At 33.7% G+C, this 25414-nt stretch overlaps 1 protein-coding gene across 2 annotated transcripts in view; it reads right to left on the bottom strand.

The window, feature by feature from the left end:
• Positions 1 to 505: 505 nt before the first annotated feature.
• Positions 506 to 25414, bottom strand: part of Hmgcr (HMG coenzyme A reductase) — a 206248-nt gene continuing 181339 nt past the window's right edge. For both annotated transcript variants that reach the window (XM_072545430.1, XM_072545431.1), the window contains 8 exons: positions 23843 to 23982; positions 14808 to 14918; positions 9057 to 9331; positions 8403 to 8734; positions 7568 to 7809; positions 6149 to 6433; positions 4135 to 4334; positions 506 to 2729 (listed from right to left, as the gene is read on the bottom strand). In XM_072545430.1, coding sequence (XP_072401531.1) covers positions 2317 to 2729; positions 4135 to 4334; positions 6149 to 6433; positions 7568 to 7809; positions 8403 to 8734; positions 9057 to 9331; positions 14808 to 14918; positions 23843 to 23982 — 1998 coding nt within the window. In that variant the 3' untranslated portion in view covers positions 506 to 2316. The remainder of the gene's footprint in view (positions 2730 to 4134; positions 4335 to 6148; positions 6434 to 7567; positions 7810 to 8402; positions 8735 to 9056; positions 9332 to 14807; positions 14919 to 23842; positions 23983 to 25414) is intronic.

Here is a 25414-nt window from a genome sequence, read left to right as displayed (position 1 = left end):
AAATGTAATCGGATAAAGATAATAAAGTTTTCTGGTGAAAGTGGCAGAACCTAACGAGGGTCTTTTGCATGAGTACTGAGAGTCGTTAGGTATACCCTCAATCATGCTGAGCTACCCCGGACAAAGGATAAAAGTTACAGAGAATGGACCTTGGTGAGCATTGTACGTACAAGCACTCGAAAAATAGCTTAATTATAGGATTTTGCTGACCAGCTGTCACATTTTGTGAAGGTTACAAATGTTTTAGTTGATGGGCCCGGCGCATTTGACGATAGAAACCATCTAGAAACTCCCTTCCAACTCTTTCTACGACAGTTACCTTATTAGAGGGCTATGTACTTCGGTTAGTTTTTAATAAACCATTAAGTCAAACTCCTAGTTTTATTTAAGAGTTGCAGACGGTCGTACTGCTTGTTACTTTATTATCCTTATATTTGGTTCTAGGGTTCTAAATATTGCATGTTTTTAGCAACTAAAGGTATGGGAAAATAAATTAATCACAATAAACAGTAGAATTTTTTTATTAATATACATAAATTAAATAACTATAATTATTAATACACCCTGTACAAAAATGTTAGTACAGAGAGGCACATTTTTGAAACATTTCAAAAAATACTTACAAAAGTTAATACACCATCACAGACCAAATGTTTTCTCGTTTAGGGAGATATCTTTAAAAATAAAACAAATGTAACAAACTAATCTAGCTGGCACAAAAGCTTAGGCCTCATTTAAGCCTTTACAGGCTGACAAATTAAAAACTATGAATTTTAACAGCAACGTAACCGTATATAACACAAATAAGTACAATGAGTGATTCCTTCGTTAACAGAAGGTATTGCTGATTTGTGCAGTAATGGATTTTTGTCATTAACTAACCAAACTTATGTAACAACGTTCACTGTGAATGGGATATGTACATTTTTCAAGATAGTCTCAGTTAAAGCTGTCATAAAAGGTCAAGGTCGAGATACCAACACAAAAGAACTAAGTACAACATGATTAAACTCTCAAATAGAAGAATTTAAATATTAATAAAATAAATACACTGGAATCAAATTCTAAAACCAAATATAATCAATGTACTTCCTTACTAATGATAAAGATTTAAAAAAGTTTTATTTAAAAAACCCTTTATAAAAGGTATATAATTAAAAAAACCTTTCGGGCTACATCGCAGAACGTTTTTGGAATAATAAGTACATCATCAGTGCATTTACCGTGTAGATAAGTCAAGCCACTAAATATGTTGGTAAAAATCCTTAAAGTGATACAAAATTTGTTATTTATTACATTTTTGTTAATAATTTGGTGTGATGTTAAGTTTTTAACAGATACAGAAGATTGCCTGAAGCAGTACAACTTGTTTCCAAACAGGTTGATATCTAGAGCCCATACAGATACATCTGCTCAGGGTCAGCAACCCCCAAATTGGGAGTTTTACGTTGCCATGCAGGGTATCTGTTAAAAACTTTAATATCACACTAACTTATTCGCAAATATGTAATAAATAACAAATTTTGTATTACATACACCTGGTAAATGTACTGATGATGGAGTTGTTAGTCCAAAAACGTTCTGTGATGAAGCCCGGAAGGGCCTTTTTAATTATATATCTTTTATAAAGGATCTTTAAATAAAACTTTTGTGATTTATGGTATACAGTTAACTATAAGAATTTTTTATTTTCCTTGTGGATAAAGATTTAGTACTACGATATATTATAGTACCTACTTAAGAAATTCAGAAGGAACTGATAAACCGTAAATATGTCAAAATTAGTACTTTCTGTAATATTACAAACATGAGTTTATGCTGTTACATCAATCGATTTGTCACTTTGACAGAAGCAATTAAGATAAGCATGTAGTACCGATATCAGTAACAGGACATTAACCAAAGCTGTTCTGTTATGATAAATTCTATTAACATTTTAACAATTACTACAGTTGACATAATTTTACTGATCCACAAAAAAGTATCCATAAATCATAAGACACATTAAATTTCAAGACAAAAATATAATATATTATCTGTTATTCTCTAGTTAGGGACACATTATTTTGAATACTAAATATTGAATTAGTATTAGGAAAGTATAGACGTATCACCAACAACCAGCCTTGTATATTCTTTGAAATGTGCCAATAAAATAAAAACAGTAATACATGTCGCGTTGCTATTTAAATGTTATTTTTTTCACCAACATCACTAACAGTCTGTGATCTATAAGACTAGATATCTCATCATAGTTTCTTCAAAACATCTATTGCAGACACCCCAAGGGATCTATTTCAACTTGTAAAATCCTTCTTAAAAGGAATCTTTGCATGGAGGTAGTAGAAAATCTTTACTTTTCACATGCGTAGACTGGAAGGTTGAATTTTCAGGTAGTACTGTAGTTGATCTGTTGTGTCTTAGATGACTTCTGACGAGATGACCAGCAGCCAAGGCTGCCATCAGGGAAAGTTCTCCAGCCAGTACTAGACCGCAAACTATTCTCGCCAGTTGGTTGGCATTTTCTCCAGGACTTTCTGAATTTGCTCCTTTTACGCCCAACATTTCAAGACAAGCTGCTTGAGGTGGGAGGACTGTACCTCCTCCAACAGTTCCTATCTCGATAGAAGGCATCGTGCACGATATGTAGAGATCCTCTCCATTTAAACCCCATGGTTCCATCAAGGTCATACAGTTGCTGCTACTTACATTTTGTGCTGGGTCTTGACCTGGAAACAATAATGTTATATTTATTAAATTGAAAAATTGCTTTTAATAATTTAAATCTTTTTATCTAAAGTGATACAATTACACCTGTAACCGAAAAATTTAAAACGCCAAACAAACAAAGAGATCAATCAGTAGATGTCAATCAGATAATCTTATGAGTAGAATTATTTAGCAATCAAGATTCATTACAAGATTTAAGTGTCTCTAGGAGAGATACCACTATCTTTTTATTCTTCTTCTTTCCTCTATCTCTTGATTTCAAATAGATGCTTGATAATTATTTCGTATTAGCAGTTCGCTTATATTTTTTTATATATATTTTAAAAAAAAAATTTTTTCAGCAGTTTTTTTTATAAATCATTCTGTTAAAAGACCCTGTTCTTTCGGATATGCCAGGATTGAAGCCGTTGTTAATTTATGCTTGAGTGTGGTGAAGTGCAGTCTGGTGTCCAGTCAAATGACAGCTTCTTCTAGTTCAGGTTATGGAGAGGTTTGGCAATCTTTCACGAAGCGACGATAGTAACTGCAAAGGCCAAGGAAGCTTCGGACATCGTGTTTGTTTCTTGGTGTGGGTAGACCACGCACTTCTTGGCATTTACTTGTAGGTGAGCGTTCCTAAATCTGGTGAAAACTTCTTTAAAATTGACAAGGTGTTCGACGAAATCCTTCTCGATAACCATGATGGTATATTAGATAGGATTTCCGTGTAAGTCCCCTAAGTAATAGCTCCATTAATCGTTTAAACGTGGCAGGTGCATTACACAATCCTAACGGCATCACTTTAAATTGGTAGAGCCCATTTCCAGCAGAAAATGCTGCCTTCTCTCTATCTTGAGGGTAGACTGGATTTTGCCAACAACCGCTTTTGAGATCCACGTAGGAAAACGCATTTCGATCCAGCCAAGGCACTAAGGGTATCGTCAATGCGGAGCAATCTTTCTTGGTGACGCTATGTATTATTCTGTAGCCGACACAGAACCTCGTGGAAACATCTTTCTTAGTTACCAAGACCAATGAAGAAGGCCAGGAGCTACTCGACACTTCAATGACCTTCGTCTTCCGCATATCTTCAAGAACGGCAATAGCTTCTTTTTGTTTTGCAAATGGGAGATGTCTTCGTGTCTGTCTTATGGGGTAAGAGTTTATCAGTGTTTATTCGATGTTGGACTAACTCAGTGACGCCAGTTATTTTTCGTTTAAAGAAGATGTCACTTTCGTTTTTGATAAACTCTTTTGCTTTTTGGTATTCATCTTGGGATAGATGGCCTCATCTATCCCAAGTTATCCCGGTTAGTAAGACTTTTTTACACTATACTTAGAATAATGGAGAATATTTTTAAATTAATACTAGTAACATGAGCTATTTATGATATAAAATTAAACAAATTAAAGAATTTGTTTTACCTGTTGCTATAAAAACAGCTGTCACAATATTCGCTGCGTGAGCGTTAAAACCTCCAATACTTCCTGCTATAGCGGAGCCGACCATATTTTTGGAGTAGTTGACATCTACTAAGCCACTAACTGTTGTTTTTAATACTGTGGTTACTATTTTAGATGGAATCACTGCTTCACACACAACTGATTTACCTCTACCTTCAATCCTAAAAGAAAAATCATATCAGTTCATAAATATATACATCTTATCATTAAAAAAATCATATTCTTTCATAAACATACATTCTATTGATCGATTTCAAACAAACTTTTGAATTAACAGAAGAAAACCTCCTAAATGCCTGGTTCTCATAGGTATATAAAAAAATCTAGTCAGATATATCCAGCTTACTCTCACCAACACCAATGTAGCCGTAGTAATATAAAATTTAATGTAAACTTAAATATCAATAACAAAAAGAAAAGTAGACCGCCTGCAAGAGCCGGAGGTCTTATCCAGCTCAGTCGTGCTACCTAATTTTGTGAGGTGAGCACGACCGAGTGGATGCTCAACGCTGAATAGCAGGCGACACACGGGTTTAATTAGATTATTGTTCGGTATGTGAAGCTCTTCCAAAACTGACCATCCATTTCCTAGCTTACTGGATCATGAAAAACCATCAAAGTAATCTCAGTCATCCCGAAGCTATGGAACTAGACAGCGTTCTGGGTCACACTTATGAAGATGAACAGGATTTACTGACAAAACTCAATTAAGCTCAGTAAGGACCGAATAAGGTTCAACTATAACATGAGCTGAGCAGGGATGAATAGGAATAACTATTTGTTATAACACAATACGAAAACCTATACGAAAGACAAATTTATATGAAGGGTACATAAAAACTGTCTACAAGACAAGGAGACGTAAGTCTATTGTCTAATCTCTTACTACAGGCTGGAGTTATTATACAAGTCGTAAGGAGACAGCATTAGTCGTAAGGAATGCGAGTACTCTAGGTCACACCTTGGACAAGACACCACAAGATAAAGTCGATCCAAACATATCTTCTATTAGACCCACCTAAGCAAACAAAATTAAGACATTTAAGCAAGCAACTGGTCGTAGGAAAATCAGAAGATCGGGGAGGATCCACAAATCTTAGTCACCCATAGTCAAACATAAGGCAAACTGTATTGGAAATGCACTGGAATGCGAACAGGGCTGGAGTACTGTGGAAAACAAGCAAAAATCAGCTCATAGTCATAACAGGCGTATTTACTGAACATGTGCGCCCGTTAAGAGACACCTGCATACAATTTAGCTGTTTCATAGAAGTTTAAACTGCAGATCCTGTAGCAGAGAACATGAAAGTCTTGTATGACTGTCAATGAAAGATATATAATGAACCAACTGACTGTAGTACTGACTTGTAGTAGACAAAGAAAAGATAGTACCTACATACTTAGCATTCCTAATATCCAAAAATAGTGATCCTTATAAGTAAAGACATAAAGATAAGTATATGTATAGTCCTAATTCACCATTTAAAGATACAATTGTAAAAGAAATCTAATAAGAGAGAGACTATGATTGTGAAACATGGATTCTGTTGAAGAAAGGCAAATATAACTTGGAAAGCTTCTAAAGAAAAGTACAGAACAAGATTTTTGCGTATTTTCGAGAGCTTCACGACATCTATAGAATCCATATGAACTTTGAACTGCATAAATCAATCACGCCGGTTCATCAAATGAAACCCCAATGAAAAAAGATCATGGACACGTCCTAGAAAGCGTTGGTTAGAGAGCGTTGAAAATTATTTATAAATTCAGGTAATCCGGAACTGGAAAAGAGTCATCGTAGATAGAAAGGAATGGAGTACAATTATCGAAAAAGAAAACCCAAGAGAATTGTACAGCTAGAGGAAGCAGTATTTCCGAAAGCAAATCAAATAACAGACTTTTTTTTATTTAACTATATATAAATAAAATACTATAATATTTTGAATCAACAAATGTTTATAAAATAAAAACTTACCAGTTGACAGCAGCAGGTTTCTTATCTGTGCAAAAGTTTCCACTGAGACTCAAAATCTCCATGTCGGGAAATTCATTTTGCACATATTTAAGAGAAATTTCAGTACCTTTGGAAAGCATGTTCATACCCATAGCATCTCCTGTTTTTGCTACAAATCGTATAAAAAGATATCTTCCTGCGATTCTAATTAATATCTTCACCAATCTTGCAAATCGACTGCTGGAATCAAATTGTTCCTTCATCAAGGCAAAGTTTTCTGGTTTCTCGATCCATTTCATGGCAGCACTAAAAATATATGAAATGGTATGTTAAATATTGTATGATACATTTTTTTAATAGTGGTATGGAAAAATTTAACAGAAAAGATTGATATGATGTAACAGTATACCTTATTTAGGATGAAATACTGATACAAATTTTAAGGTCAACAAAAATACTCTGTTACGGAGACGACGCAATATTGTTAGCCCAAGATGAAGATAGTCTGCAAAGACGGGTCCACAGATTTAACATAAGAGCAAAGGAATTTAATATGACAATCTCATCTCAGAAAACTAAAACACTAGTAGTCAGCAAAGAACCAACCAGATGTAAAATAGAAATTGATGGCATCAGTATTGAACAAGTAATGGAAATAAAATACCTGGGAAATACACTGTCTATCTATGAGACCTGAACAAAGAAGTGAGAAATCAAGTATAAAAAGCAAATAGACTGGCAGGATGCCTTAATAACACTATATGGCGAAACAGACACATTAACACTGAGATGAAGTCAAGAATTTATAAGGCCAGTGTAAGACCAATAATGACATATGCCTCAGAAACAAGACCCGACACAGTCACAACGCAAAAGCTACTGGAAACGGCAGAGTACTGAAAGTACGACTGATGGTTTTAAGACAACAAACAAACACACAGACACACATACTATATATATATATATATATATATATATATATATATATATATATATATATATACATACATATAGTTACAGTCTATTAACCACTTGGTCTCTGTAAACATTGAACATCAATTTACATGCGAGTGCATTTCACTTCTAAAAAGTCACTTACGGAATGGATTCGCGGTGGTTACTTAATACAGTAACGGTACCTTGAGGCCTACAGAGAAAGAAAATGGTTTTATTATATTCAAAGAAGGAAAATGAACATCTTTAATTAACATAATATGAATATTTTTGTGAATTATTCTAGAGTGAAACTGTATCTATTGTAATAGATATTGCAATTATTATAATAAACATTATAATACGACTCGCAGGACAAATGCGTTAATATTAGAGCAGCCAATAGTCAAAAGACTTAGGTACTATTTCGTGATAAATAAACGATACTTGTATTTGGTGTACAAGTAACAAAAATAAGTTCTTTAATTATTTTCTATTGAGCCTTACCTGGCCTTAGTTAGTGATGGAAATCGGACAACAGGACCTCTAGTCATTCCATCTCCAACGATTCTTGAAGTGACCCCACATTGCTTTAAAGCTCTGCATCCCCTGTTGGTACTCGCCACTAGACACCCTTCAGTAGTAGCCATCGGAACATATAATTCTTGACCATCCAACAGTAAAGGTCCTGCATATCCTACCGGAATTGGCATGTAACCTATAACGTTCTCACAGCAGGCACCCATAACCTAAATAAAACAAATTAAAAATATTTCATTTTTGCGATATTAAATAATAATTTAACTAGAGAAAGCGATTGTCAGGAAATCCGCTGAGATGTAAACTAGAGATGAACATCAACTTGATCGAACGAATACAGGGATTAGAAAAATACGAAAGTAATACTATAGTTACAATATGCACAAATAATCAATAACAAACAAGAACAACTTCAATAAGTCACCCAACAACATATAAGATAGCGATCGATCTCGGAGCCATTAAGGATCTTAGAAACATGGAAATCTGACTAGAAAAATTATTTGCACACTGATAATCAGATTATTTTAAAGGAGAAAAAGCACCGAGATTTATAAATTATTTTTCTCAGCACTCAAAAAGCCCAAATCATAACACTGTTGTGATGAAGAACAGAATTTGGCACATTAGCAATTATCTACTCAAGACTTATATGACGGGCAATGTGATAACAAATCAACAGATACCGTTATTTACAAAAAGTTACCTTAAATGGTTTAACTAACAATATAATCAAGCTGCTGAGTGGAATTCCCAAAATCAAAATTAAATGATTTCATCTTATGTTATATTTTATATGTACCTTGCTATAATCATAATTCTTGAAAGGTAAATCAAATAATGGATTCTTAAGGTTAGCATCTTTAGCCAGAATTTTCCTTCTAATCCTTACTCCTCTCTCAGGATTATCTACAGCCTTTTCAATTTGATATCCTGGAATATGTTTATTTTCTACAAGGAGTATAACTTCTGCATCAGTTAGTGTTCCCGCACCCAAGTCAGAATCATTGTATATGGATAAGCAATCTTCTAGGCTTCTACATAATTTAATATCGTTTATGTCATCCTCTAGTAGCTGACCTGATTCAGTCTGACAGTAGATTGTTTGGACAGATTTATCTTCAACATCTGCATCTAAAAAATAATAATAACTTACTGATAAGTAAAAAATGTACAGCACTGAATAGCACAGAATAGCTGAAAATATGAGGTAAAGTTTGTTTAGCAGTAAATGGTTGACGTCAATTAGTACCGAATATAAACATCCTGGGTTAACTGATAATAGTATAAAAGGCCCGGTTTCAGGTAACAATGGTTTACCTGAGGTACAAGATCTTAACAATTGGCCAAGTCAGATAAATTTAATAATATTTACGTCCGCACTAATTGAAGTCAACCATTTTCTGCTAAACAAATTTTAGCTGGTAAATGAATTTATAAATAAATTATATCTTACCACTAGATGAATCTGATTTTTCATCACTATCACTTCTACCTAAAAAGAATGTGTCGGATGTTCTGAATATAGGAGTTTGAGATAAATATTTGCTTTGTAGCTGTTGATTCAGCTTGAGGAACTCACTAGTGTTAGTGTCTGTTTCTAAATTTTCTGACATGGACGCTTTTATTTTCTCTGTGAAGTCTTCTTTATGATCAAAGAAGATAAATTTTACCACCAATGCCAGTAACAAGATAAGAATCACTATGTGATCAGCACTTAAGGTAATCCATCTAAAAAAGAATGAATTATTAATTTTTGAACAAAATTTTTAAGAATGTTTATCATTTAGTGAGTCAAATTTAACGTGTTTCATGTATCAACTACTATAATAAATTATTAATAGGAACAAATATATATATATATATATATATATATATATATATATATATATATATATATATATATATATATATATATATATATATATATATATTGTAATCTGAAATTGTATTCAAGATTTAAGGGTAATCAGTGCGATTATTTCGATTGTTTAATAGTTATATTCATAACACTACATCTAAAGCTGCAGTGCATAATGGGTTGCAGAATTATAGGTAACAAATTTATAAAAAAAAACACAAGAATTTTATTTTTTAAATAAATATATATTTTGAAACTCTTGTGTCTAATATTTGGTCAAGTGATTTATTATCGACTTTGTCGCCATTACTCCATTATTAAACTAACAACATTTACCAACTTCGACTAATGACATGGAATACAAGACCACGATAAATACATCGTTACTTCATTTCACTTGATTTAGCATTCATTATGACATTTTAATAAAAAAGTAGATATTCAATGAACGCGAAGTGTGTATTTATTATGCATTTTTTTGCTTTAAGTGATAATATTTTAATGACATTTACCACTGGTGGTACTTAACAAGAATAATTTCGAAGGATAGCAGTGCAGTGCTATTTCATTCCACATATGTTTTAACGTGTCTTTCAACAAATGATAATCGGGATTACGCTTTGTAAAATTTTATTTTTTGGTCATTAGGTATATTTGATTATGATTTTTTAAACAACAGACATAAGCAGGATACGCAAATATAAGTTTCAATTCTGGGCAAACAGTATTGGAGCAAATGTTGCAGCTTGATGATGACGTATGTTTTAATGATGTAAGGTGGATATTTAAGATTAGGTGTACTTCACTGTATTTTAATGATTACCTGATAGAACTGGGAAAAGGAAATTGTATGTTTTATGCAATGGAAGTTGTTTAGTGGCACTTGTGATGTCCTATATGGTAGGTACATATCCATTCTGTTAATTCGTGTTTTGTGGTGGATTCCTGTGATTTGGTCAATCCATTTTGTTAGATTAGGTTAGGTTATATCATATGAATAATCAGTGTAGACATGAAAACAAAAGGAGAGCTATAGTCATAATACGCGAAAAGATAGCAAAGAAAAAGAAAAAGATCAGTTCGAAGAAATTCTACAAGAAACACTAGATAATGTAAACAGTCGGGAAGAAATTATATTTATCGGGGACCTTAATGCAAGAACCGGAAGAAAGGGTAGTAACGAAATAGTATTCCCATATTGAGAAAATGTCTTGAATGAGAATGGAACGAAACTGTATTTGTTTAAAGATATATAGGTATATATATATATATATATATATATATATATATATATATATATATATATATATATAATATACTAGTTTCAAAACCAGGTGCATCCATTTTGACGTGACAACGTCTTAAATTAGGTTGTGGCTCGGAGTCACTCATGAAAAAGTGTAACGCCCGCTCACGTCTGTTACGATGAGTCACCGAACGAGAGAGAGGCCCGCCGGACCGGCGAATGCCTTGCGTCTCTCTCCCACTCAAACATGATCGGTCCGCTGCGCGCGCAGCACTAGAGAATTAGGAGCGTTGAATCGGTGCGTGCTTGTGTCTCTGTCTTTCTCGAGCGTTCTTGGCGTTGGAAAACCGAGAAAGCGTCATAATATAAGTTCACACGTGTGGTTAAAGTATCGTCAGCTGTGTCTGTAGTGAAAATGTGGAGTGCTTAGATTCGTCATTTACAACAACTACAACAATAAAGGTAAATAATTGTACACTAATATTTCATTATCGTAAACTATGATTGATTGATTAATTGTTAGATTGACACAAAAGTTGAGAAACTGAGTTTATAGGTTATGTCATACTATTGACAAATGTTGATAGTGTTAAGTAAATTATTAGTTTAAATCACTCTGCAATCAATCGTAATTCAGTCGATTCAGTCATATCCATAAATATTCTACCGAGAAAAAGACGTTGTCACGTAAAATCTTCGCCCGTAAAACCGACTTTACAGGCAACCGATTTTTTTTTTCAGATTTTATTTGGATCCATATGTGTGCCAAATCCTATTTGAAATAATTAGCTAAAGTCAAGGTTAGTGTCAAAACCAGGCAAGTCTCCAAGTTTGCAACAAAACCAGGTAGATCCGCTCAGGGAAGGGGTTTCAGCCGCAAACTCAGAGATCGTACGCGAACGTCGCGTAGCTTTCCGTTGTGTGGTTATTGTTTATTTGCTGCTGTTATTGAGACAGGTCGTGTTTTCGTATTATTTTGATTTGTTTTGTAGTTTTTGTTTTGTTTTGTTCATGGAAACTCAACCCGTAGTGTCCTGACTCCGCCAGGAAGAAGAGAAAAGAACCTGAAAGTTGGAAAATAGCACGAGAAAAGAGGCAAAGGTAAAGCTATTGAAGACTATACTTTTTATACTTTTTATTTTCTTTGAAAACTTTGTGTTATATGCAGTGGCGGACTAAGGTCGTGGCCTGAAGTCAATGCGAGAACAAGAGGCCTCATTGGTTTTAGGCTTTTAAATTTTTTTTAACCGATTTATATGGCATTGATAATTTATTATTATGGGTAAAACGCCGGTTTTTTGAAAATAAGTTTTTTGTAACTTGGGCTAAAACCGATGTGTATGGCTACTACAACAAGGTATTTTTTACAGATGGATTGCCGAAGAAAATTACTTGCAATCACGGAAAGAAGGGAAAGGCATATCACTGCCAAGGACTTACATACACTGACCAAAGATATTTTCATAGCCAATTTTACAAAACTATAAAAAAAATGTAAACTCCTGTAAAATCTTAAACAATGCAAGAGGAAAAAACAAGATAAGTGCTAATTACTTCGTGTACAAAAATTCGTTGGAGAGTCCGTGTGTGTAAAAAGGCGTTTTTAGATACATTGAGAATCAAGTCCAATCGTTTGCTGGGTGTTCTAACCAGAAACCAGAAACACCGGTGATCTACCACAAGAAAAAGGGGCGCGAATCGGGAGCGCATTTTATGTTTAGGAAAAAGAGAATCAATTATCACTTTTATCAAAAAGTTTAATGTACTTGAAAGCCACTATTGTAGGTCCAAAACTACTTCTCGTCAGTATTTGACTTCAGATCTGATGATCTGAACATTAAGAAACTGTGGCGCCTCTACAACGCTAAGACCCAAGAGGAGGACCGCGTAAAAGAATCGTATTTTAGATATGTTTTTAATACAAATTTTAACTTGGGATTTGGTAGCTTAAGAACTGATGAATGCTCCACATACCTTTCCTTGGATGAAAGAATTAAGCATTGTGATGACGTACAAATCAAAACAAACTTGATGGCGCAAAAGAGAGTGCACAAGTTAAAAACAAAGGCTTTCTATTAGCTTCTAAAAGAAAAATGGGACGATTTATTGACGGTATCCTTCGATTGTCAAAAAAATCAAGTTCTACCCAAAGTGCCAGACCAAAGCGCTTATTACTCAAGACAACTCTACATCTACAATTTAACCATGCTTTCCCCACACCAATATGTTTCCATCGGATCCAAACAAGTTTATTTTGGTTTCATCAGCAAATATTACTGTTTGAGTATTATGACCTATGGTAGTGATTTGCACAGTAAACATTTATGGAACAGTTTAACCACCCCCATTTAAAATTTCAAAATGGCTTTGTTCTTCTGTACCTTCACGCTTATTTTTAACAATAACATTTATGTTGGAGTTATATTCATCTTGTAATAATAATCTATGGCTAATATAGACTTGAATTTCCATTGTTTCTTTAATTTTAATAATACACCTGATTTCTGGCCCACCACACTAAAATTTATCGAAATAAAAATAAATGTGCCACTTTTTGATGCCACTTCCATTTCACCAGATAGGAACTTAACCTACACTTACAATTTTCACTGAAACTACAAAAATCCAAAATCACATCACTTTGAAGCCATTCATCTTATTGGTGTTGCAGCCTATTTATAATTAATTTTCTCCTTTTCGTGGAACTGCTCATTTTAGAACCATATTCTTTTGTCAAATATTTTAGAAGGCCTGAAAATATTGTTAGAACAGCAATTTCTCTAAGAGTAGGTCCTTTTCTTGGAAAAGTTTTTAAGAAACCATGAGTAGAATCCATATATAAAAACAAAGAGATATTTTCAAAGGCCCTCTATTCACTGTTGCCAAATTTCCATGTTATGGACTGATGATTACGAGAGCTATGTTAAAATGTATCCCTCTTGGAATGAAAGTCGACCTCTTTTAGCATTTTAGAATGTGTAACGAATATTGCTAAATATCAGGGTGGACTATATTCATTAGCCCATTCTTTAATAATATTTTTTCTCAATGAGAGTTAATATAGAAAGAAACCTTCTCTGTAATATGCCACACATTGTATATTAACTATGTAAAATTAAGGGGTGATGGAACTGGAAGGGAGTGGGTTGACAAATGACAGATGTTTGTATAATTAAAGTGGAAGGATGGAATCCCATTTAGAATAAAAATCGATTTGTAGAAGCATTTTTGCAGGATGAGCACTTTTTGATGGCCCACTCGGTATATATATTATTAAATGAATATAGATAGTGCAACACTGATTCTGCAGCCAATGTTCCTTATAATATTTTAAAAATTACTTTTTATGTATTTGTACAACATATTCATATAAAGAATAATATAAACTTAAGATGGATTACTGGAGAAGGCAAACAGGGATTTAAACTATATACTTTTTATACTGTTAATTAAAACGGAAAAAAACTAAAAACATATTTTAAAACGTAATCAAATAAACAAGCTTTATAAGAAATAGAAAAACCACAGAAAAAACGGTCACAAGATTTATATTTTCGAAAAACCTCAAGATATAGAATAGAACATTTTTTATGAACAAAATCCACCGAAAAATATTAAAATTTCGCCGTCCAAATTGAGTCAAAGACAAAAAACCGGAAAAATGATTTTGGATTATTGAAAAGAGAGTTAATTAGAAAGAGAGCAAAGTTATCAAAAAATTAGAAAAAAAAGTGGAAAAACGCTAAAGTATTTACAATGGGAAAAATAAAATGTGAAGTATATTAAAAGACTAAAAATTACTGACTGAACTCTTCTTCATCCAGCAAGTTACAGAAACAATGAGACTAGAGATAATAAAGGTAAGAAAATAAAATTAAATAAAACTGGAATAAACTGGAAAATATCTATAGAATTATAAAAGGATGCAAGAGAATAACTAATACAAGAGATCATACCTATCTATAATACTAAAGATAGGAAAAATGATAAGTTTCATGAATTATCGTGGATTAGTAGTAATGGGCAGCTATGATTATAACTATTATAAGCATTTAAGGATGTATTTTAGTAGTAAATGAATATATAAAAATTTGACTTACTTCATAATATATCCATGTAAAGCATTTTCTTCCGTACGGTTGAGAGTGATATGCTGTTCGACAACCAATGAGCCAATATCATCAGTGTCCTCTTCTTTGAATGGCCAACGACTAAAACAGAAAACGTATGTTGTTATAGTTCTTTTTAGCGTTCTATATGTATACATCATTGCTCCAAGCATTATTAACACATTAACCGCCACGTTAATTTTTTTTTTGATTTCAGGCTCCATGTCTTTTTTTATTAAAATATTCAAAAAATGCACTATAACAATGATAATTTAAAATTAACCCTTAAAAAAATGTTTTTTTCTTCATTTACGGTTGTGAATCGTATTTAACTCACTGAGCACTAAGGCCAACATGTGCGTTGTAGATGATTCACTCTTCACGGTAACCGTACAGGTCATTTATTACAGTAACAACTTTATTTTATATAAAGATATCGTTACGGTCAAAGTGTTCCTCGAATCTGTAACGTATTGACCTTTTATCTGTTAGTATGGCGAAAAAATTTAATTCTTTCGAAGAACAACAGTATTTGCAAAGAATATACGATGAGATCATTGATATGAGTGATGAGGAAGTAGGTGATGCCTTCGAAAGTGACAATTATGAAGGCGATTATATTTCGGTTATAAATCAGTTAAAAGAAAAGCAAGAAGAGACAAAAGAAGGTGGGCTGAAGAACTTTCAAAACAAGCAGAAACAGCTGCACAACACAACAGAACTAGGGAGCTTTACCAAATTACTAGACGACTAACACAAAAAGGGTCCAACTGTTCGAACATTGTAAGATCCAAAACAGGCGAATTGCTTACTACAACAGATGACCAAGTAGAGAGATGGAAAGAGAATTTTCAGGAGATGTTAGGTATTCCCAGAGATAACGCAGACGAAATAGTCGAAAACCAGCAGAATATAGACTTGCATATTTCTTGCGAGGCCCCTTCCAAAACGGAGATAATAGCAGCTATCAAATCTCTGAGAAACAACAAATCACCGGGAATCGATAACATTGCTGCTGAAATGCTTAAAGCTGATCCGCATCTAACTGCTGAACTTTTGCTCCCCATAATCAGAGAGGTGTGGGAAACAAACCACATTCCAGCGGGCTGGAAAAAAGGTAACATTATCAAGCTTCCAAAAAAAGGCAACCTCGCACTGTGCAAAAATTGGAGAGGAATAACCTTGCTTACTGTCATAAATAAAATTTTTGCGGCCATCATACTGAAAAGAATAACAAACAAGGTTGAGTTTCGAGCTAATCAAGCAGGCTTTAGGCCAGAATCCTCCTGCATAGACCACATTAATACTGTGAGGGTAATAATGGAACAATCGGTTGAATGGAACACACCCCTATACATGGTTTTTGTTGATTTTGAACGTGCCTTTGATAGCTTGTCTCACGCTGGTCTATGGAAAATTTTAGAGCTAAGAAACATCCCGCAAAAAATAATTTCTATTATAAAGTCACTATATACTGATGCGAAATGCAGCGTGACACACAATGGGATCAACAGTGACAAATTCAACGTACTTACTGGAGTTAGACAGGGATGCGTGCTTTCTCCGTTTCTTTTTAACATAGCTATAGACTATGTTCTCTCCAAACTAGACTCTGACACAAGAGGGATACAATGGACGTTAACCACACGCCTAAGCGATCTAGAATACGCGGACGATATCTGTCTATTAGGTCAAAGGTTCCAAGATCTGGCTTACCAATTGGAAACACTTTCCACTGAAGCCAATAAAATAGGTTTCAAAATCAATATTAGTAAAACCAAGTCCATGAGAATAAATGCAAGGAACAACACGGTATTTACTATCGACAATATGCAGATTGAAAATGTGGAAAACTTTACGTATCTTGGAAGTGTCATAACAGAAAACGTAGGTACAGAAGACGATATTCGTATGAGGATACGAAAAGCTCAACAAGCTTTCAGCACGCTCAACCCTGTTTGGAGATCTGGCGAGTATACTACAAGGACAAAGATCCGATCAAATGTCCTGTCTGTTCTACTCTACGGATGTGAAACCTGGAAAGTGACAAACACCCTCACAGACAAACTGCAGGTCTTTGTTAACAAATGTCTACGAAGAATTGTTCGTATATTCTGGCCTAACACCATCAGAAACGACGATCTGCTACACCTGACCGAACAAAAGAGGGTACAAAATGAAATTAAGTCCAGAAAGTGGGGTTGGATCGGTCACACACTCCGAAAAAATAGTTGCAGTATCGCAAAGACTGCCCTAGAGTGGAATCCCCAAGGGAAAAGAAAAAGAGGTCGCCCAGTACAAACTTGGAGAAGATCCATCATGGACGAGATAAGAGGCCAAGGAAAGTCTTGGAATAAGGTGAAGGCCTTAGCGCAAAATAGAACCCGATGGCGCGTTTTCACTGAAGCTCTATGCTCCACTTAGGAGTTCAAGAACCTTTATATATATATATATATATATATATATATATATATATATATATATATATATATATATATATATATAGTAAACTCTTAAATATTGGGGAAATCTGCAAGAAATACTCTAATGTGTATCAATTGTTTCGCCGAACGTTTTCGCCAAAGAGAATTAATTTGGCTTCTTCAGGGCTGAAAGAGAATAAATTATAATTAGCTACCATATATTATCTATTAAAACATTATTGATCTTACTGATCTAATAGATAATATATGGTAGCTAATTATAATTTATTCTCTTTCAGCCCTGAAGAAGCCAAATTAATTCTCTTTGGCGAAAACGTTCGGCGAAACAATTGATACACATTAGAGTATTTCTTGCAGATTTCCCCAATATTTAAGAGTTTACTATTTAACTAATCTGCAAAGATTAAATTTCTTTTCTTATATATATATATATATATATATATATATATATATATATATATATATATATATATATATATATTTCGGTTTCGTCAGACTCGGAAAATTGTGAAAAAGAAAGACCGATTGCAAAAAGTTAAAACGTAAAAGTGCAGAACAATCTACAAGCCACGTAGATGAAATTATAGATAGTGTAGTGTCAACATAATTGTGAAAAATTTGAAGATAAAGGTGTAGAACAACTTTCAACCGATGTTTTGGACGCTCAAGACACAGATCACAACGACACTGAAGTTCCAGTTGTTGCTGCTGAATTTCAGCTTGCATGGACTGCTATAACGGGACAAACTCTATTTGATTTCAATGCACTAAATCCTGGTATTTTAACTGACAAACTTACCGCAAAAAGGATGTAACAGATGATATTATGGACTTTATTGTAATTGAAACGAACATATCAGATATGCTGAACAGATCATTTCAAACGAATATATTTCTCCGCATTCAAGATTAAAAAGGTGGAAACACCTAATGTAGCAAAAAATTCCGAAAAAAAATATGTATGTATTGATGAGGCCATGGTACCATTTCGTGGGCGGCTGACCTTTAGACAATATATCAAAAATAAGAAACATGAGTTCGGCATAAAACTCTACAAATTATGTACAGAAAATGGTTACACCTTCAGCAGCGTCATCTTCAGTTGTTATGTCATTGATGGATGGACTCTTGGATACTATACACAGACAATTTTATATAATGTCCACTTAGCTCACCAGTTTTTAGATAGATCAACAAATTGGATAGGTATGCTTAGATCCAATAGAAAATTAAACTCTAAAGATGTTGTGAAAGCAAAGTTAAAAAAAAATGAAGTTGTGTGTGTGTGTGTGTGTGTGTGAGAGAGAGAGAGAGATGGCATTAGACAAAAAATCTTTTTGCCACAGAAAATTATTATAAGGATGTTTAAATTTTTATTTTAGAATCGTTTATAAACTTGATTAGAATATTATATATAGATTTGTCAGAATAAGATAACATATTGCTGATGTTAACTGGTAGGCTAATATTGAGATCAATTAAACCTAAATATGAAGTTATTGCACGAGAAAGTAACACTCGAGTAGTCCCGAAGTGGAAAGATAAAAGAGATGTCTTGATCCTTAGCACAGTACATACGGATAACAAAGTGGAGGTTCAGGGTAAAAATAACACGCTAGTAGAAAAACCGCAAACAGTGACCAATTATAATAATTGTAAAGAATTTATTGATATTTCAGATCAGCTGAAATCATACTCTAGTGTATTACGAAGAGGTGTTAAATAGTATCTTAAGCTAGCGGTTGAGCTTCTCATTGGCTCAGCAATGACAAATGCATTTTTTTATAAAGCTGTAACTAAAAACAACAAACAAATTACTGCCTGCAGAGCAAAGGGAACTCGAAAACTATTTTAAGCAGATATCCCTCAAAACCGAAAAGAAGAAGAAGTGTTAAAAACTTTTTGCCTTTGAAGAAAGGCCCTTCCTTTTGTTTGAAGAAAATGGAATCAGCAAGACGGAGGAGTATATTTTGCTATGAAATTATAAAAAGAGAAGATGGAAGGGAATATGCCATTAGGAAAACTAAGCAGACTCCGTATATCCTCCCGTGGCGCCCTTTGCAACTCTTTGTGAGGCCCACCAAAACACCAATATAATTTCAGGCAAAATCAACAAACTTGGAGCGTGAGCGTGCCGAAATATGGCCGGTGACAAAAATGATCGCTAAAAGAAGAATAGTGGGAAGACACAACAAAACGTTTAAAAAAAATGTAGGAACAAAGTTCAGCATTGGTCAAAACGTCTTACATATTTCGAAATTATTTGCTGAACAGCACCGCCTAATAATTATTTTTATCCGTGGAATTGATAAATAATTTTGTGTAACAGAAGAACTTACTACATTAAAATGCCTCCATGGGAATACAAGTGGTGAATATATATTTTTGCAACTATTAGATGTTTTCAATATGTACTATCTCAAGGGGGAAAAATTAAAAAATGTGAATTATTGTGGATATTACAACTTACCCCAATAAATTAAATATAACTCTACAAGGCCAATTAAAGTTAATCAACGAGCTATTTATAGAAATAAAATAAAATTGTTTATTTCTCAACTTTACAAAAATAATTCTATAATCATTTTCTTACTTTGCAATTGTTTTCAACCAAAAACGGCAAACAATGCCCTTCGAATATTTTTATTGAGTCACTAAAGTACTTAATCAAAATTATCGACATCGGTTTTAAGATTTTTATGCAAAAGAAATGGACATATTAATATTTGAAAATCCTTTAAAATTTGATATTGTAAAAGCACCAGACAAGTTAAAACTACAGCAGTGGCGTCCAGAGGGGATTGGGGGTTAAAACCCCTCCCAGTACATATAAAGTAAAAAATATATAAAGAATAGTAGAAAAATGTAACTTGTCTTTAACACACAATACAAAAAATCCAAAACGCTACTTTAGTAATCAAATTACCTGTAACAACCTGAACATGTGAAAAGTAATTTTCATCGCTGAAAGTACTAAAGACTTATTTAAGAAATTATATTAGCGAAGAAAGACTAAATGGTTTAGATTTGATGTTCATCCATCAGGACATTCAAATAGATGCAGAAGAGATAATAAACCATATGGCTCTAAAGCAAGGCCGTTTAGACAAAACTAAAACCCAAATTTTAGGGACTCAAAATGGAGGTAGCATAAAAAAATTTCAAAACCCCCCTCAGACAAATTCTGGGTGCACCACTGGGTTATGTGTCAAAATTTTGGGCTAAAATTTGGAAACTCTTCATTGTTTGAGTTACCCCAAAATTTGGGGTCAAGTTTCCGCTGGGACAAATTTGACATTCTTATCCGGTTATGCTCTTTTTCTTATATTTATTTCTGATAATATTTAAACTCGTATATGATATAAAAGAACTATTTAAGTTACATTTGAAAACGGTCCGCCATCCGAAAAAGGTTGCCTACCCCTGAAATAGAACATAGTCAATGTCTTCCAAAAAAACAACAACAGTGCATATCGAGGGGTTCGAGCGAAAACCCGATAACTAACAAAATCATTGTTTGGAGATAATCGCGATTAAAGATTTTCGTAACATTGAAGAGGCTTTAAAATCGTCATAGGAAGTTGTTTCAAATATTTGTTAAAGCCAAACAGTAGAGAATTTAATGTTTAGTTAGAATAATTTATTTTTAGTTTAACTTTTTAAAAGGTATTTACAAAAAAAAAATAAAACATGATTTTTATCAGGTTTTTCCTCGCTGAATTAGTACAACATTTGATTTTATTGGTTTTTATTTTTAATTTTGTTAATTATAAAATAAAAATGAACTGTATTTTATTCAAATAAAACAGATAATAATCTACATTCTTTTTAGGAAATTAAAAGGTAATATCTTCTTCTTCCGATTCTTCTCCCATCATTACGTCTGGAATTCGATCTAAGACATTATTCCCTGTTTTTAAACTTGATATCCAAGCATGCAGCTCTTCCGGAAAAATGTTTTCTTGGCACATCTTCATTAAATCCTTTTTTTTTTTGCTTCGCTTATTGGAAGAGTACTTTTGTATAACTTTGGTAAATTACCCGGAGTTGGTAAGTCTAGGGTTGCTTTTTGGGATAAAATTTGTTTTTGCCTTTTAGACCGTAGAGTAGGAGTTTTTTTTTGAATTCAAACCAATATCTTCTGATATGTTTAAATACTTTAATTCTTCTGATAGATCGTAGTTGAAAAAAATTTTCCTTCTTTAACCTTTAATATATTTTAGTCTCTTGATTTTTAACCACTGCACAGTATTACCGTCAGAATCTACTGTTCTGTTTTGCAATATATTTGCTGCAAGTGACTTTAATTCTAAAAATTCATTAAATTTTATTTCTTTTACCTTGTATGGGCCTATATTATGTTTCACATTGTCTACTGTCTTCATTTTCTGTTTTCTTGCTGTTTGAAATATATTTTTCGTCATTCATGCAAGTTACATTTACATGTTTACTTGCAGATTCTATTGCCGAGTACATAGAATCCACTTCCATATAAGTATGTCCTGCTTCTAAGAACTTTTGTTCTATAATTTCCAATTGGTCGATATTTTGTACGATCCACAACAGCACTACGGCTATAAACTGATTGCGGTTTTGACCGCTACAAGTATCTGAAAAAATTGTTACATGCTTAACCTCAGGTCTTAAGCATTCACTTAAATAGTAATACATACAAGTTCCGATTTCAGAACTACCCTTTTTGCCATGCATTTCATTCCAGCACAAGCAATATGCGTTATTGGGTAGCGGTGATTCCCAAATAGTAAGATTGTATATTACCAATTTTCTACGATAGTGTAATTGACTAATAGATCCTTTGGGTATGTGTAAAATTGCTTGTAAATCCAATGTTACAGACATAAATGTCGTGTCTTTATCTATTCTTTTAGCGGCCTGACAAATTTCGTTTGTTTTTTTATGTTCTTCGTAGATTATTTCAAGGTTTTTTCTCTGCTGCTGTAGATCAGCCTTAGCATATTTAGCACAGATAAAACACTGGTCCTTTTTTGGCGTGAAAAAACTTATGATTATACTCTTCACAAAAAATAGATTGATATTTACGTAAAGCAACAGGGTCTCGATTATTTTCGATGCAGTTATCTAAGTAAAGCTGGTACATTTTTTTGATATTTAGAGTGGGATCTAAGTATTTTCTAATGGTATCCTTTCGGGTATAATGAGATTCCATGACCGAAAAGGATTCAATACGACTTTTAACAAATTGAACATCTTCAGCCTTTGTTGTGTTAACTGGTTCCTGTTTTCCGCGATTGTCTTCTTTAGAATAGCAACCAGTAGAATCACTGTTAGCTACAGCATTTATTATAACATCTGGGGATATACACAGCGTTTTTGTAAAAAACTTTTGGCACACTGGAATCCGTTCGTTGTTAGCTAGTGGAAATAAACATTTCTTGCTAAATTTTCGTTCCTTTCTTTTGGAAGTTTTAAGGACAAGTCTAGTCATAATTTGTTTTACAGTTATATTGTGCAAAATAAAATTTTTTCTAGATTTAAAATCTAGACTCCAGTAATTTCTACAGAGTTCATCACAATTCAACATCAAACTATACTTGTTAGAGAACGCAACGTCCGTAATCAAGTTCAGACATGAGCGAACTAATCAGAACTACCGACCCAAAAAGGTAAATCGTTGTACTTCGTGTAACCTAAAATTGATTTACTGGGTTTTCGCAGGACAAAAATGTGCTGAAATTTAATAAAGTGTCGTAGTATAAAATTCTTTATTGGATTTTCGCATGAATATATTTTGTTAAAATTAACAGCTTTGTAATCTTCATATCCGATAAATGTATTTATATATTTTTAAAATCTTAACTTGTGAATTTCTTTTAAAAAGAAAGCAGTTAAGTTGTTCTAGCTTATTTTTCCTAGAACTGATTTTATATTTCAGAAATTTATTATGAATTTCTATTTCCGATAAAATTAATTATCTGTTTTTAACTCAGAAATATTTCTAATAAAATTAGTAACTTTACACAGGAAAAGAAGATAAATGATTCTACCGGATTCTCATATTATAAATATATTTACTTCAAAGTATTTTTTATCAGTAAAGTTATATATCGGGTTGGTGTTATTTAAAAATACGAGTTAACGGTTTTTACCATGTTTGGTTTTTATCAATTATTGAGCTTAAAAATGTTAATATCAATTTAAAAAATTTTTCAGTGATAGAAGACGTGTTTTTAATACAGAAGAAATAAAAATACCGGATTTCATAATTTTGTCATTTATCGGGTTTTCGCTCGAACCCCTCGATATGCTCAAAACAGTTACCAGCCGCATTAGATGTTTCACAAAAAAAATGGTTAGGATTGCTTATTATTAAAAGAACTTATTAAAGACCAAAAAGCAATAACGGTAAAAAGAACTATACGAAAGAACTCCTGTTATTACCTCATACGATAATCTTTTTAAACATCTTTCAAATAACAATATACACGGTAAAAATAAGTTAAAAAAGGTCAAGAGCTTGTAAATATTAAATAGCTATTGACTATCTATGCTATTTACGGTTCCATTCATTGATATTTAAATTATTTTACTGGGTATATTTACCTGTGTGCATGTACTAACATAAGCCCTGCGGACATTATTAGTTTCACTCGTTGTACCACAGGATTTGATTTGTGGTCTTCTTCTCGGAATGCTTTGATCAGACTGTTCTTGTTAGTGTACATCCCCGTGCAACGAGAGAGCTGAAAATTAAAAAAAAAACGTGCAGCATTCAAGCATACTAGATTTAATATTTTCGCAGTACCTACAGCGAAATTATTGAATTTACTTGTTTCATTTATAATTATTTATTAATTTGATCACAATAAGTTATAGTATTTAAAAAATGCAAATAATTGTGAAATGTTTAAAGGTAAATATAGCGAACATTACTACAGTAACAAGATCATATTTATTAACAATTAGCAACATAATATATTGACGGTTACATTTAAAATAAATATGATTTGACCACTTTAATCTTATGAATACTAATACACTAGAATATTTTATTTTAAACATGATGTATGGTCTTTTTTTTTCGTCTTTATAGAGGGGGGGTTTGGAATCTTCAAAAGACATCTCAGTCCAGGACGCCGCCGCCTGACTAACTTTAGTGCAGGATTCGTTCTTCGTACTCCTGGCGATAGTTCCCGAGGTACTTTAAAATGCCCTCTCGTCGCCGAGTCTACGCCGAACGCCTACCTGCTAAACCAGACCCTTCTCTGTCATCCAGCGATCCGGAAGAGGAATGGCCGCTGTAAGGCCGGCATCACTTCCTAAGCACTACCTTTATTCATTCATTCTCCATTTATACACATCCACACTCTCTTCATCAGCAAGGAGGCTCCCTGTCTCGTTCCAGGTAGCGCGTAGAAGACACTCATCGCTCCTAGTTCGGCATCATTCCCAGATGGGCATTTCCTCTTTCCCCACAGTCTGACTCACGTATTCTAACTCATACAGTGTGACCCACTTTTCTAGATTCACCTTTCAGCATCATTCACTCTGACCTTTAGCGTTGGTCCAGCTGTCTTTCTTCCTCTTCCTTTTTCTTGATCACTGCACGGATATAGCTGTGTATGTTAGCCCAACCTAATTTATTTTCAATCATTCTCGCAATCATTTCTCTCACTGTAACAAAATTCACACCTGTCTCTCTCTCCATTCTGTTCCTTTCCACTATCCATCTACTGCAATCTAACATCGTATGTGTCACAGTGTCCGAGTATCCACAGTATAGGCATTCATCTGTATCAGCCTTTCCGATCCTATAGAGGTAGGCCCTAAAACACCCGTGTCCTGTGAGCACCTGCGTCAGGAAATAATCCAGTCGCCTGTGGCCACAGTCCACCCAATCTCTTATGTTCGGGATCAGCATTTTCGTCCACTATGCCACATCTTCCGTGTTGTTCCATTCTTCTTGCCATCTTTTAACTGACCTTTCCCTTTCCTGTCTTCTCTCGGCCACAGTAAGGATTGGGCCTCTTCTTTCATAAAGCTCTTTTCTTTCCACTGCCAAAACATGCAACGGAACACATCCAGTGATGGTCCACAGTCGCAGCCGCAGCCGCAGCCGCAGACACAGTCGTGTAGGCGCATGCCACTCGCAACAGAGTTCTGTCCACTCGTGTC

The sequence above is a fragment of the Diabrotica undecimpunctata genome, chromosome 10 (assembly GCF_040954645.1).
Source record: "Diabrotica undecimpunctata isolate CICGRU chromosome 10, icDiaUnde3, whole genome shotgun sequence".
Taxonomy (NCBI): Eukaryota; Metazoa; Arthropoda; class Insecta; order Coleoptera; family Chrysomelidae; genus Diabrotica; species Diabrotica undecimpunctata.
This window is presented reverse-complemented; position numbering and strand designations above follow the sequence as displayed.